Genomic DNA, 14736 nt, shown 5'->3' with positions numbered 1-14736 from the left:
TACCATTTGTTTATGAAGACAAAAGAAAGAGATCTTCCAAGAGAGCACATGTAGTAAAACTAAATTGCAAAGCAATCTGTGGGATTCGTTACTATGTTGAATACTTTAATATACAGGCGACTGAAAAATAATTTACTTGTTTCTAACATTTAGTACTGAAATTATCAGAAATGCTTCGAAAAAAAAAATCATGCGGATTGTTACCATGAACACTGTATGGACTAGATAGACAAATAATTAGGAAAAACCATGCCGTTAGAATGATACGAAAAAATATTTCAAAGAATATAATATCAAAAGTAGCCGAGTTCTGGCTATCGTATTGTCCCGTACTGTATCACAAGTATACCCCAACGCTAAATGGCGACCCGATCGTGCCTTTAGTACTCGTCTCTTGTCGCCATCGCGTTTACGAATCCGCGTAAGGACGACCGTGCGAAACGATCGTCGACGAACGGAGCGTGTAGGCTTGCCAGCTTACTTAGGAACGTTGCGATGTTCACCGACACGCCTTGTAACTGCGTCGTTGTTCTTGGAACGACCGCGAACCCGGCTGTTATGGATTTTCGAAGAAAGATTCCGCAGTAACGCGGCTGACTCGTGAAAATATACGAAAGATCTAGCGCAAATATACTCACGGACGGAAGGTTACGACAATAATCCGTTGGTAGATCGCTGCGTTTCACGGCGCAGAACCGCGAGAGGCAGTTTCCCGATCTCCGTGCACGTTCACGCGCTCCTTTCTGTTCGTTTTGTTTGTTGCCGCGTCGGGTGTCCGGCTTGGTAACCTGGTGTTGTTTATTGTAAACTTCAGCGGTACAAGAAACCCAAGAATAAACGTCCAACGCGTAAGATTGAAGTTCAACGGAGGGGGGGGCTTCGAGTATACGACCTCGGTGAATCGAACAAAAAATAGCGTTGGAGTGTCCAACGAAAAATAAGGCTCGGTGGATTCGTACTCGGCACTCTTGGATTGGCAGTCGACCACTTTTTTCGCTGAGACCAGCCGCGTTCTTATTTAGCTTCTTATTACGTTGGCTACGAGAGGCGCGGTACTACGCTAGTTTTCCTAACATCGAGTGCCCCGACTTTGGCCTTTCGCGAGAAGTGGAGCATGTTCAAAATATCAAAGTCTCGGAGGTACGGGCAGTATTTCGCCGAGGTACTATATAGGCGTGAACAATCATCACCAGTGATTTTTCATGGTGATCGCACAATCGCGATCGCAGTCGTGATTAAACTTCGATCGCGACCGTGATCCGGAAGATGGCGTTTCAGAAGCGGTTCGTGTTAATTGTTATATTGGCCTGTCCAGAAAGTTCGTGGCAATTTTGAAGAAAAATTCAAAGGCACGTTTGAATTTTAATATATATTTATTGAATTACATAAGTACCATTTTGTTCCATAACCTTTCCACCTTTTAAGGGATGTATACGCGTTATTTGTTTTCAACCATTCCGATACATTCAGACCTATACCACCTATCAAAAATCGGCACGGACTTTCCGGACAAACCAATATATCGTTAGTGTCCCGCTGTCTCCCCTTATCGGAAACTCAAGAAACTACAAATGAGCCAAATTTGAATTGTATTAAAATTATATTAACGTTGCTTTTAGACCATGTTATAATACATATATAATCTATGAACAACATAATTCGTAAAAAGTGGAAAGAATGTTCTGTAGCAATCAGAAACGATCACGAAGAATCACGAATCACTGTGAAAAATCACCGTGATTGAGAATGAACGTGATTGAATCACGAGCGATTCAAAAGTAGCAGTTCACGCCATTTCTAGTACTATAGGGAGCTGGAAAGAATATCAGCGGGAGGAATTCGGGTAGAATTGACACCAGTGAAATAATCACCACTCCACGCATACGAATTCTTCGGCGTAACATGTTATTGGCCGAAATGGTCATACGACCATTATCTAAATGACTAAGTAACATTATCAGTATCTAAGTAACGAGGACAGGAAATACACCTGTCGAGATGAAGTGCTCGATCGACAGAGGATTATTTCCTCTTGCCCTTGAATCATCTCGCTAATATTCTTTCTAGGCCGCTATGGCATTTATTTACTGCTGTGAGTATCGCGCGTGGACTCAATCACGTCGAGGGTTATTGTGCGCCGCTAAACACCCGCTCGAACCTATTCACGTATCTATCCTCGCGTTGCTTCGAGGAATCGTTCGCGTAATGTAAATATTCTATTACAACTATTGTTTTCTTTTATTCCAGTAAATCGTCAATGGCGAAGACAAATATGGAGTCGACGCGAGTGCCTTCGATGTCGTTGACCCTAACTCTGGGTCTGACGTTCCTTTTATCGGTCGCACATTGCGGCGCCTCGGAAAGCATAATAGGTGAGTGTCGGAGCGTTCCATAGAAGCGTCGTGTATCAGAGATGGGCAAAATATTATCTTGATAATACAATCGAATAAAAAATTTAGTAACATTTTCTTTTTAAGCAAGTGATAGAGTTATAATAGAAAAATAAAGCTTCAACGAGTACTTTATCTAGTTCGATAATCTTCATTCAAGCTGCTCACAAACTGTACGTTTACTAGTGTCAAAGTTCCTTGAATTAACAGTTCAACTAAAGCCGAGCATTGTCTTGGGATCCAAGTATAAATAACCGACTAAAAGAACAAACACAATCTGAACACTGTGTGTTACTTATATCGCAATCAAATTTGCCCATCTCTCTTGATTTTCGCGAACAAGCGCGCGCAGGCGAGCTGGCGATTATCCCCGGAGGCGGTGGAGCCGCGCCGGTCCGCGAATTCAGGAATGATCCGGTCGCGATCGAAAGTCAATCGCGGCTCGCGTACTCGCGAGAACCGCGAGCGAGGCGCGTCACGCTCTATTTACGAGTTTTAAACGCTCTATTCTTAGTCTATCTGCATTATCTGCCGGTCTATTTGCGCCGAGTCAGGTCGAATCTCGACTCGATGACTCGGGAGAGCAAGTCGCCGACGTATCGCGCGGTGCACCGTCGAAATCGTTTCCCTTTGTTTTCGCGCCACCCTCTCTCGCTCCCTTTCTGACGCGCGCGTGCGCTACTTTCGGCCAGTGAGATTCAAATTTGGGCTTTTGAGAGAGATCGACCGTGTCGTGAGGTTGGATCCACCGTGACGGGGACTGTTTATTAAGCTGCTCTGTGACGGAGTGAGCTTGAAAATTTGTCGCTTTCTAATACGGTGATCGCTCTCTGCAGCTTTGGGTGCATTCAGAAGGCTATTGTTTAGTAAGCTGCTCTGTGAGCGCTCTTAACAATCTTTCGCTTCAAACCATGACTACTGCTCTCTGCAGATACTGATTGCTACTGGGAGCCGTCACCATGTTTGGGAACGAAACATTTCTAAGCTTATCCGCTCATGAAGGCTATTGTTTAGTAAGCTGCTCTGTGAGCGCTCTTAACAATCTTTCGCTTCAAAACATGACTACTGCTCTCTGCAGATACTGATTGCTACTGGGAACCGTCACCATGTTTGGGAACGAAACATTTCTAAGCTTATCCGCTCATGAAGGCTATTGTTTAGTAAGCTGCTCTGCGAGCGCTCGGTAAGGGGATGAACTTAACAATCTTTCGCTTCAAAACGTGACTACTGCTCTCTGCAGATACTGATTGCTACTGGGAGCCGTCACCATGTTTGGGAACGAAACATTTCTAAGCTCATCCGCTTATAAAGCAAACTTAGTGATCGGTGGCCTTTCTGGATGCACCCATTGGATCGAGCTATCACCACCGACGTGTTTCGCACGTTTCTGTTTCCAACGCGCGATAGTTCCCGCTTTCAAGTTACTATCTCTCGGTTCGCTCGAAAATTACGAGTAATACAATCGACGGAACAACGAAACGAGCTGCAAACAACGCGTTCTTCGCTTTCGCGTTTTGCGAAACGATACTCGATGAGAGAGGGGAGGAGGCGAGAAGAGAGACAAAGAGAAAAAGAGAGAAAGAAAGTGAGTGAGAGAGGGAGAGCGTGAACGCGAAGAAACCGGCCGCGAACGCCAACGCCAACTCCGCGTCCTTTCTCGCACGCATTCCTGCGCACTTGAAAGAAAAAAAAAAAAGAAAAAAAAAAGACACGTCAAGCATGTCCGATGGGATTCGTAAAAAGTTGCGAAACTTTGCGAATTCTTCGACAATCATTGCGTTCTTCGAGCATTGTACTGAAAATGTTGTCAATTTGAAGAACAAAACATTATCTACACTAGGGGATACTAGTATCTTATTTAAAAAAAACTACTGGGACCTACTGTCAGTCCCATAAGCATTTCTACCCTTTACGTTCATTTCTTCTATAAATGTTATTTGGATAATTCTTCACTTCTAAAAGATCCAAATAGAAAATGATTCTTTCGCTTGCCAAGTGTACGATTCTCAAAAGGATATATTCTGCACAGAATTTTATTCATTTTTTTTTTTTTTTTTTACATCGACAGCGTAGAACGTCGTGTCGCGTTTTTAGTGAAAACGTCAGAAATCTAATGTCGTTCAATCACTCTCGAATATCTGATAGTATTGCAGAACCGAGCGAACTCTTACACAAGAGTTAATCTGATTTAATAGTTTCGTGTGGCAATTATCAATGAAATATCACCAAATAGCCTGATGGTAATCAAAAGTTAATGTCAATGGAATATTTCCAGCAACTTAGTCCTGGAATGATACTACACAGACACGATGAGTATTACTTCAAAGCGTCATCTTATCAGTACCCCTATTACACGAGTCACAGAAGTTTCATTTAGACCATGTTGTTGCGAGTAGATTACGAAAACTATGCGAACACGAATTTCTCATTTCACTTTTGTCGGGTGAATTCTGGCCCGCTGCGTGACGAGCAGGGACGCAAGTAACGGGGTGAGAAACGGTTGGGAAAGGAAGGTAGGGAACGGCGTGGACAACTGCGCGGCCGCTGGAAAGCGTGTAGGAGGAATCAAAGAATTAGCGGTTAAAACTGAGTTGGTGGACCGCGATGGGGAGCTAGTCGCACGTTTTAAAGAAAGTTGCTTAAAGTGTGCAGGAATACGTGCGCGAGGGAACCGAGAGGAACGTTGACGGTGTCTTCGCCGACCTAGCAGCGGAGATCATTATCGATGGATTGCGCCTGGGAATTAAGGCTGGCCGAACCATCGATCTCTCCGTAGATTTTGTGCGCGACTCGCGCGGCAGGCCTGATCGAGTGCGAGTAACTCTACGAGTACTTCTACACGTAAGTAACAGCAGCGCACGCATCCGCGTCCGTGTACGCTTATGATCGACGCGCAGTGGGCCAGAATTAGGGCTGAGACTATTCGAATGCTGTATAATTACGAGAATTATGAACAAGTAACCCTTTGGATGCATGGACGCGTATGAGAGCTATCATCGTGAATTGTGGACGCGCGTATGCGTTCCAATGAAAGGATCTGGCAATCTTTTCGATCTCGCGTGTGCTTCGGACACGATTGTTATTTAAAATACATGTGTAAAATTTCCCATATTTTTTGTTATATTTATTGAGTTCAAATATTTGGGTTCGTTAATGCATTTTCAAGTTTACAATTAACACGTTGATCGCCACGTCGCCCATATATGGGTGACAGTGCTTTTCACCGAAGAACAAACAAAATTAATTTTGAACGTTGAGTATCAAAGAAAATAAATTTGAATGAAATTCTTAAACTTCGATGAAGTTGTGAAAATACATGCCACAGTAAATGTTTGATTATGTAGTTTTCAGTAGTCTGGAAACGAATCTTAATCACAGTAGAAATATTCAAGAGTATTAATCTGACAGTCGACGTGTTAATGTTTACAATATACTAATTAATGTTTGATAATAGTTTGTGTGTGTTACTTGTTTCTACATGAAGTAATCATCATCCCAGGCAAACTCAATCATTAGGCGCGCGGTGTTCGCGAGGATTGCTCGGATCAGAATTTCCCACTTTCGATCAATTGAATCGATACTAATATACAGATCAGCGCGCAAAATATTATCGAAATATTAATCGAGTATTTGGCTCCATTTAAATGCGAATGGTCGAACGTCAAGTCTCAGCCCTAATCGAGACTCGCCAAGGAAACGAGGAACCCGAAGGTCGATCGTCGGAACGAGCGACGTCGTTCCTGATCGTCGGACAATATCGCGCGAATTATCGCGACGTGAAATCGATATCGCGCGACCGCGACACACGCCGACCCGTCAATCCGTTCGCGCGACAATTGCCCGGATTCTGTTCGTGCTGTGATTAGCGTCACGGGTTTTGATTGCAGGTAGCCGCGAGACCTGCGAAGTCGAGGGAGAAGACTTCACCGTCGACAAGATCCCGAACACCAAGTGTTTCAACTGCATATGCAAGGTAAATTCGTCAAGGTATTTATTTATTTATTTAACGACTTTATCGCACCTAACGGAACACGAAATGGAATTCCTATCCGAATAGATTTGGATCTCGTTCATCGTCGGACGTGTGTGTATGCGTACATGTGCACGATGGCGATAAGAATAACGAAAACGTTGACTATGTATGAGGACGATGATAACGTTAATTATGTGTAATGAAGATGATACTGACGACGATAAACGTTGGCTACGTATCATGACGATGACGATGTGACGAGGACGATGATGATAACGATGACGCTGACAACGACGGCAATGATGAAGATGAGAATATCAATGATGATGATAACGACGACCATAACTGTGTATTTAATTTTTTGACAAAATTTTATGAGATTATATACTAGCACAGGTTGCGACACGTTTCGTTTCGTAACGTAGGGAATTCGATTCGTTCGAAGCTGAAGTGTACCAGGAAAATTCAGCGACGAACGTTGCGAACATTTTTCGATATTTATCTAACAACGTCGAACGATAACGCAGAGGAGACTCGAGTCGCTGGACGTTCGAGTCGTTCCCGGCGATATTCTCGTTAGAAGAGTCGCTCGAAAGGTCGCCTCGCCTCGCGATTTGGTCGCGCTATCTAGACCTGTGGGGCGCAAAAATCGTCCGAGTAATCATCGAGCGATGATGCGCGCGAGCGGTATGTTAGCAGGACAGTCAGCTCTCGCCGACAATTATCTGCACGTTTGGTACGTCGACTCGCGGAGAGATTCTTGTTTTCTCCGGTTTGACGAGAAGACGCCTTCGAGTGGCGAATCCTGCCAGCTGCGAGCGACACAATTATTTTCTCATTCGAGGGGGATCAAAAACGATCGATCGCGCCAACGTCGCGGAACGGCTCGTAAATCGTCCATCGGAGAGCCGGCTGTGTTGTTCGAGCGACTTCGAATAAATCTTCGCCCGGATAATGATACGGATAAGAGCATTTTTATTCGAATAACTTATCGGGATAATCGTTATTTACTATTCGCCGGGTGACGAATAAAACTCTGCCGAGATAAAAGTTACTTCGTGACTCACGAAGAGAGTATTCGACTGGCATTCGAATAACATTTTCTTCGACGATGGTAGGGGACCGAATAAACATTTGATCGTTATGTAAACGATCAAACTGTCCGTTACGGTACGCGTCCGTGTTCGCGCGATTTGCGTGTATGCGAAATACATGCGTGTGTGCTATTTATGCTATTTCTGTACCGATTATGTACCATTTATCGTGTTTCTACACGGAATCTGTGATTTATGCGATGTTTGTAGTATTTTTGTGTAGCTTACGCGTCGTACCAGCCCACACTTAGTGTATACCTAGTTGTCACCATCGCTCATAGTGATCGTTATTGGCACCGTACGCGCTAAATCGTCGTTATTACTGTCATCATTATAGATCGTACTATATCACAGTAGTAAAATTATGGTTAAACCAAAATTAAATAACTAAAGATTTTCATTTTCATCGCGATACACTATGGAAGTACACACAGATTTAATGATATGTTTGGAACAATTTCTTGCTACAGATTTTTTACTGTAATTTTTATGTTAACGACGAGATTTACTTTTCAAATGTTCACCATTCCTATATAAACAGATGTATTGAAAACACCTGTGTGTTCTTTCACAGTATGTATTATATCACGTAGAAAATGAAAATACTTGATTTTTAATTTTAGGTACAACCATACCTGAGAATCCTGTTACACCGATTAGAGCAACGTCGTTTTATATACAATGCGAAAATAAAAATTACTTTGTTATTCAAATTCCTTCAATTATTAATACTCATTACTTTGTATATTCGATATATCTATAACGAACCCCAGTAAACATATTTTCTAATATGTCAATTATTTTTGAAATTAAAATTGTTGAACATACAGTGGGTGTAGAAAGTATTCGTTCACCGATCAATTTCCATAAAAACTATGTGAAATTGTAGTTTCTTAACTTCTTCTTTTATAATCAATGATATATTACATATTCACGGAAGTCTCTAAGATAGATATAGTCCAAACAACATTTACTAGTTAATACAATTTGGGAAATTAACAAAAAAATGCGAAAAGTGGGTAAAAGTATAGAGGCAATAAGTATTTGTACGATTCTTATGACGAACCATTTACAGTAGAGTTTGTAACGTAAACACATTAGTTTATTGCTCCGTGCGAATTAGAAAACATCAAATTTCCAGTAAAGTACTTTTAAAAGTAACTCTAATAGAGGAATTGAAGAAGATCCCACTTCGAGTAACTAATAATTTAGTTAATTTAATGCTTAGAAGAGTTGCAGTAATTATAAAATCAAAAGGAAATCCCACGAAGAAAGTATTATATACTTGTAAATTAATGTAAATTTCTTTTTTTTTAATGAAGTTTTAAAAATTATATATTTATGCGAATATTTATTGCTTCAACATTTCTATCGATTAATTGCTTTTTCTTGTTAATTTCCGAACTTACATAAATAGCTATTTTTATTTCGTAATCTATCTATTCTAGAGATTTCCGAGAATATGTAGAATATCATTGGTCATAAAAAATAAGTTAATAAATTACAATTTTACATAGTCTTTTTGGAAATTGATCGGCGTACGAATACTCTCTACACCCACTGTATCTACGATTTTCGCGCGTCCAAGGTGGCTTCCCCCATTAATAAGGAATAATCGCGTGGTTTACGTTCCGAATAAATATTTCTCTGCCAGTGTTCCAAATTCCAGCGATGATTTACTCGCCGAGAGCCACGGAACGAAAGTTCATCGAGATAAAACGTTGTTCGGTTTATCTAGATAAAAATGTGACCGACTCCGATTGAATCCGACCGATCGACCTTCGAGGACGTCTCGAGGCTCGTTTTCTTCGTGCCGTCTCCTTTCGTTTTCGCTGGCGGGCATTGGCGCGAACGGAAGCCTCCTTTCGCGCTCGCGCTCAGACGGGACGTAATCTTTGTTATTTTCGAGAGCCACGACCTTCTCGCGTTCGCTACACGGCTTACCCGCGACCCGTGTTGAATTGCTTTACGCAATTCGGCCGCGTGATAAATCCCAAGGGTTTAATTATAGGTCGCGATAACGGGTGAAAGAAATAATTGCACTGGGAGCCAACGATAGCCATATGGATCTACGAATGAAATCGACACGTTCAAGGAACGATTTCTAGGCGCAAACATGGATCATTCTATACCTTTCGAGCATACACTGTTAACCCATTCCGTGCTACGCGACGATGTGTCGTTTGCGTACGCCATCTAGTGATTTTACGCATGTTGAGGTACGTTAAAGGGGAAATTCCATACAATTAGTGTGGGTGAAATCGAAAGTTCTCTATGCAGAATGCAAAAAAAAATTGTCAGCACTTCGATATAATGTCCCTTTAACGTAACAGTATGTACTCGTCATTTTGTTGTATTAAATTTCCAACCTTTTATAGTTCGCAACTTTTTACAATGAATCTACATACCATCAGAACCATACAGGGTGTGTCTACGTATAAGTTCGGACATACGGAGGGTGTCAATTCCACAACAAATGTCCAACAAAAATTTACTCTTAGACATTTTCTTTGTGTCGCCTTATTCTCGAGAATTTTCACTTTTAATTTTTGTACTGCGTTTTCGACTTGACACTCTTTAAACGGCCACAACTCCGCTAAATTACAGTGCAAACTTAAAAATCAGTACGCCATTCGAAAGATCGTTAAATTTTCCATATCCCTGATGCCAAAGCAAAATTTATTACGTAGGTTTAATAAGTGAAAAATTAGGTCATACTTTACATCGTGACAATTTTAAAAAATTTCACTTTTTCTCTAGCCGTTTTTCGGTTTTAAATACATGGTTGTTTGGCGGGCACTCCTCGGGAAAAAGTTTCTCGAAGTCTCAGCTTTTGAATGGTATTGTTAACAAAAATTCCACGGTGGTATTTTAGGGAGAAAATGACGTTTGAATGCAGAAAAGCCGACGTTTTTAGGCGAAAATCGATATTTCTTAACAAAAATCGACCTGTCAGTTTAAAATTAACTTGACATCGGGTATGAGGTATTTTTTAGCGACAGTTCCGAGCTTCCCCAATTAGGAAAAGAAACGATATTTTGACACGTCAAGTCTCTCTCAGCCGTGTGTAAAGCCTCAGTGCGAGGTGAATAATAATTGTTTTTGAACATGTATCCATAGAATTTTCGTTTTTAGAGACTATTTAATCAAAATCAACCTCGGTGTACCGATAAATGATTTGGAGATTGAAACACGATCGATTTCACACAGCAAAAAATCGATGTTTTCGGCGCAGGAGAACCGATAAGTTTTGATTTAGGAGGCGGGCATTTCGAACGCTTTTCTGCATTTAAACGTAATTTTCTCCCTAAAATACCACCGCACAATTTTTTGTTGACAATACCGTTCAAAAGCTGAGACTTCGAGGAAGTTTTTCCCGAAGATTGCCCGCCAAACAACTATGTCTTTGAAACCGAAAAACGAATACAGAAAAAGTCGAATATTTTTTTAATTTTCACAATGTAAAGTTTGACCTAATTTTTCACTTATTAAACCTACGTAATAAATTTGTGTTTGGCATCAGGGACATGAGAAATTTAACGCTCTTTCAAATGGTATACTTAGTTTTAAGCGCTGTAATTTGTTGGAGTTATGGTCGTTTAAAGAGTGTCGAGTCGAAAACGCAGAAAAAATATTAAAACGCAGAACAAAAATTAAAAGTGAAAATTCTCGAGAATAAGGCGACACAAAGAAAATGTCCAAGACGTTTGTTGAAGAATTGACACCCTGTGTATGTCCGAACTTATACGTAGACACCCTGTATACTCTATGCCTATTGAAGAAATTTGTGTAAATTAAACGATAGGTTTGATGTTTCCAAATAAGTATTTCATTCACGGCAATGTTTGCATTCGGTGACGTAACGTTCTAGGAATTTCCTACTTTGTTTGCCCACGGCGATATTATATTTTCACCGTGATTTCTAAGAACTTTTCGAGACTGTTTACGTTAATCCTCGTTCGACTAAACGGGTGGGTTTGTTCGAATATAGCTTATGAAGTCTGACTTCAATGTTCGCCGTGCGATAGTTTATTCAGCGTTTATGTTCGATAGATAGATGCGAACGTGTATATCTAGTAGTATACGGTGTGTTACAAGAAAGGGAGCACAGTTTGTATTCATCTACAATCTAGATTGTCCCGAATATGTGGAACGTTGTTTCATTGTATAATTTTAAGTTGGCCATCGAGCGAGGAATTTCAACGTTTCAACAAATATCAATCAACATTGATATTTTTCTATTTCTCGATATAAAAGTGGATACATCGTGGACATAACTTCTGTGCAACTGTGTATGAAGTTTTCCTCCAACTGTATCGAATCAAAGTAGTACAAAGTGTCTACAAATGCGTTAAAAGAACTGGCAGATACGTAGTGCTTCTAATCGCCTACTTGTAGTGGCAAAAGTAAAGGGTCATTAAATTTCCTATCGGTTTTATATTCATGTCGAGCCGTTTATAGATATCCGATATCAACTCAATTTCCCATGCGAGTAAATCATTCGACACTTATTAATTTTATTACTGCCGATCAGGACAATTTAATTATTTACGTTGTCGTATCGCAAACGAAGTAGCGAAATAATCCTTCTGAGCGAAACTTCGAATTTTGTTAAGATCTAGGGGTAATCGACCGCAGCGTCGTCATTTCTCTTTTGCAGAACGGTTTCGTTGAGTGCAGAAAGCAACAAGAGTGCCCTAGCATCGAAGGTTGCTACACGTTACTGGAGCCACGAGAAGATGAGTGCTGCCACAGGTGTAAAGGTACGTAAACCTTTCCATTTACCTAATTATCTGACTCGATTCGATAAGAATGGAAAGATGTGCGAAAACGACATGAAAAATTGAAGAAAATATTTATGCCAAAAATTATACTATGCCGATATTTATACTATTCTAGTACGCGTGAAAAAATCACTGATACGCATTCAAAGTTCCCATCTTTAACATTACAATCTTAAGCTTCCTCCCATATGTTCCTACATTTTACCTTCTTATACAAACGCCGTTTGTCGCTTGTATTAAGTGTAGACATTCAGATGCGTATAGCATCTGAAATCACTTTTGAGAATTTTACTCAAATTTATCCAATCGCTAACAAAGTCTGCGATATCCCCTCAGAGGAGGCATTCGAGTGCAAAGGGTTAAACATTATCAAAGACTCGAACATACCGAAAGATGGGCCAGATACAAGAATTTGCAGCAAGAAATGTCCTATATAGGACGGAATGACCTTCTAATTGGTCGTGGCAAAGGACCGACCAGGTCGCTCGCTTGAGTGAGGGTCACGAGCGTTGCGATGAGAAAGATCGAGAGGGGGAGGATAAAGAGAGGAATGCCCGGCACGGAGCATTGTTCCCAGGGCACAAAGGCGCTTCTGTTCGTCGATACTCGCGATAAACCCGAGGAACTTCGGCATCAGCGCATGCGACTGTTTACAAACCGGCAGCCGTAGACCGACAGATGCTGCGGCTCGGCCGCGGCCTCCTTATCGCTTTTTCTATTAATTACGTTAGCCCGTGACGCAAACCTGCCCCTGTTCGCGCGACCAACGACAAAATTCCTCGCTTCGGAGACTTTAATCTCGCCTTCGAAGAGGAGACCGTTCCGAATCTGCGCGCGATTACATCGCCGCGGTACTTTTCCGTCCAACGCGGGCGAAGTTAATTGACGCGAATCTGTCACCGCAAATGCCGCGGGTCATCTGGTCTGGTCAACCGTGGGATCGAGTATATACCATAGCGAGCTGGAAAGACGGGGCAAGAAGGAATCTTCATTTGTCTCCGCCCAATCCCCGCCCTTCGCGCTCTCCTAGGCCCCCTATTTGCCCCCTGTTCGGCAGTTTGTTTCAGGCGTTGATAACGCATGCTTTGAATCGTCTCATCTTCGCCTCGACAGGTGTATTTACCGTCTTCGTTACTTAGATACGATCATTTTTCCCGCTAATATGTTACAATGAAGGATGCGTGCGTGTAGGAGGCGTGACTATCCCACTGATGTCAAGCCTATCCGAATCTTTTGCGCTAGCCTTCTGTCCAATTCTCTATTTCCGTAGTGCTATATAGTATTTGTTTAATACTTTGAAAATCTAATTATTCACGTTCAAGAAGCGAAATGAAATGAAAATTCTAAAGAGGTTTTGGTTGCAAGTAACTCCGTTTAACGGTCATTCTGATTACTCATTGTTTCGAAGTAAAATGTTAAAACAAATGTAAAATAGTGACTCAAGTGTCACTGGACTTGTTGGCTGCTAGCGCGTAACTAATCAAATGTGAAAGCGATTACTCATGCATGCGGTAATCAGCAGGTTTCAGCTTTTTCATTCTTGTCACGTCCCACGTGACGTACGACTCGTATGGTAAAACTGCGATAGAACGTCACAGGTGACACGTCGCCGATAAGGGTAATACTCTAGTGTTGGATTGTCCAGAAAGTTTGTGGCAATTTTCGATACGTAGCGTTAGAACAGGCCTGAATGTATCAGAATAGTTAAAAATGTGATAAAAGAAAGTTCGATTGAACCAAGTATCTTTAAAAGACCAGTCGTTCGATCGATTCTGACAGAAATGGGTACGAATGAAATGTCGGTGAGTTTAGTGTTACATTTCCGAAATTTCGACTGAGAATACGTACAGACCAAATTCCGAATTTCTTAATGTATACAAGTTTGCTAAGGTATTGGGTTGTCCGAAAAGTGCCTATTTTTAAGAAAAATTCGAAGGCATATTTGAATTTTGATTTATATTTATTGAATTATACATGTACCATTTTGTTCCACAACCTTTCCACCTTTCAAGGGATGTATACATGTTATTTATTCAGATCTGTACCGCGTACTACGAATCGGCATGGACTTTCCAGACAGCCCAATATGAACTTAATTTCATTTTGTAATGTACTTATAATGTGTGATGTATGTTGAAAGGATGCGTACGAAATGGGGTCTACCACGAGTCTGAGACGGAGTGGACTGAAGCTGAACCGTGCAGAGTGTTCACTTGCAAGGCTGGAGTGATCACGGAGTCGCGACTGCATTGCTATACACCATGCTCGAAGCCAATTCCCCCTGCACCTGGCCAGTGCTGCCCAGTCTGCGCGGGTAAGTAAATTGTCGAGGAACAAAGCAAAGCTACTCGTCAACTGTTAGATTCAGAGCTAATAAAGAGAGCTATCTAAAAAGATACAACGTTCTAAATAAAATAAGGAAGTTGATATTGAAATCTCTGAAACGCTATGTTTCATCATTACTAGTGCCCCTCAAAACAATGCAGCTTTAACCT

At 41.4% G+C, this 14736-nt stretch overlaps 1 protein-coding gene across 1 annotated transcript in view; it reads left to right on the top strand.

Annotated features, from left to right (window-relative positions):
• LOC128886640 (BMP-binding endothelial regulator protein) overlaps nt 1–14736 on the top strand; it is a 41677-nt gene that overhangs the window by 9948 nt on the left and 16993 nt on the right. The window contains exons 2-5 of the mRNA XM_054141703.1: nt 2248–2372; nt 6278–6363; nt 12118–12220; nt 14382–14555. Of these exons, the coding sequence (XP_053997678.1) occupies nt 2258–2372; nt 6278–6363; nt 12118–12220; nt 14382–14555 (478 nt within the window). The 5' untranslated portion in view covers nt 2248–2257. The remainder of the gene's footprint in view (nt 1–2247; nt 2373–6277; nt 6364–12117; nt 12221–14381; nt 14556–14736) is intronic.

This window comes from Hylaeus anthracinus, unplaced genomic scaffold (genome assembly GCF_026225885.1).
Source record: "Hylaeus anthracinus isolate JK02 unplaced genomic scaffold, UHH_iyHylAnth1.0_haploid 11985, whole genome shotgun sequence".
NCBI lineage: Eukaryota > Metazoa > Arthropoda > Insecta > Hymenoptera > Colletidae > Hylaeus > Hylaeus anthracinus.
This window is presented reverse-complemented; position numbering and strand designations above follow the sequence as displayed.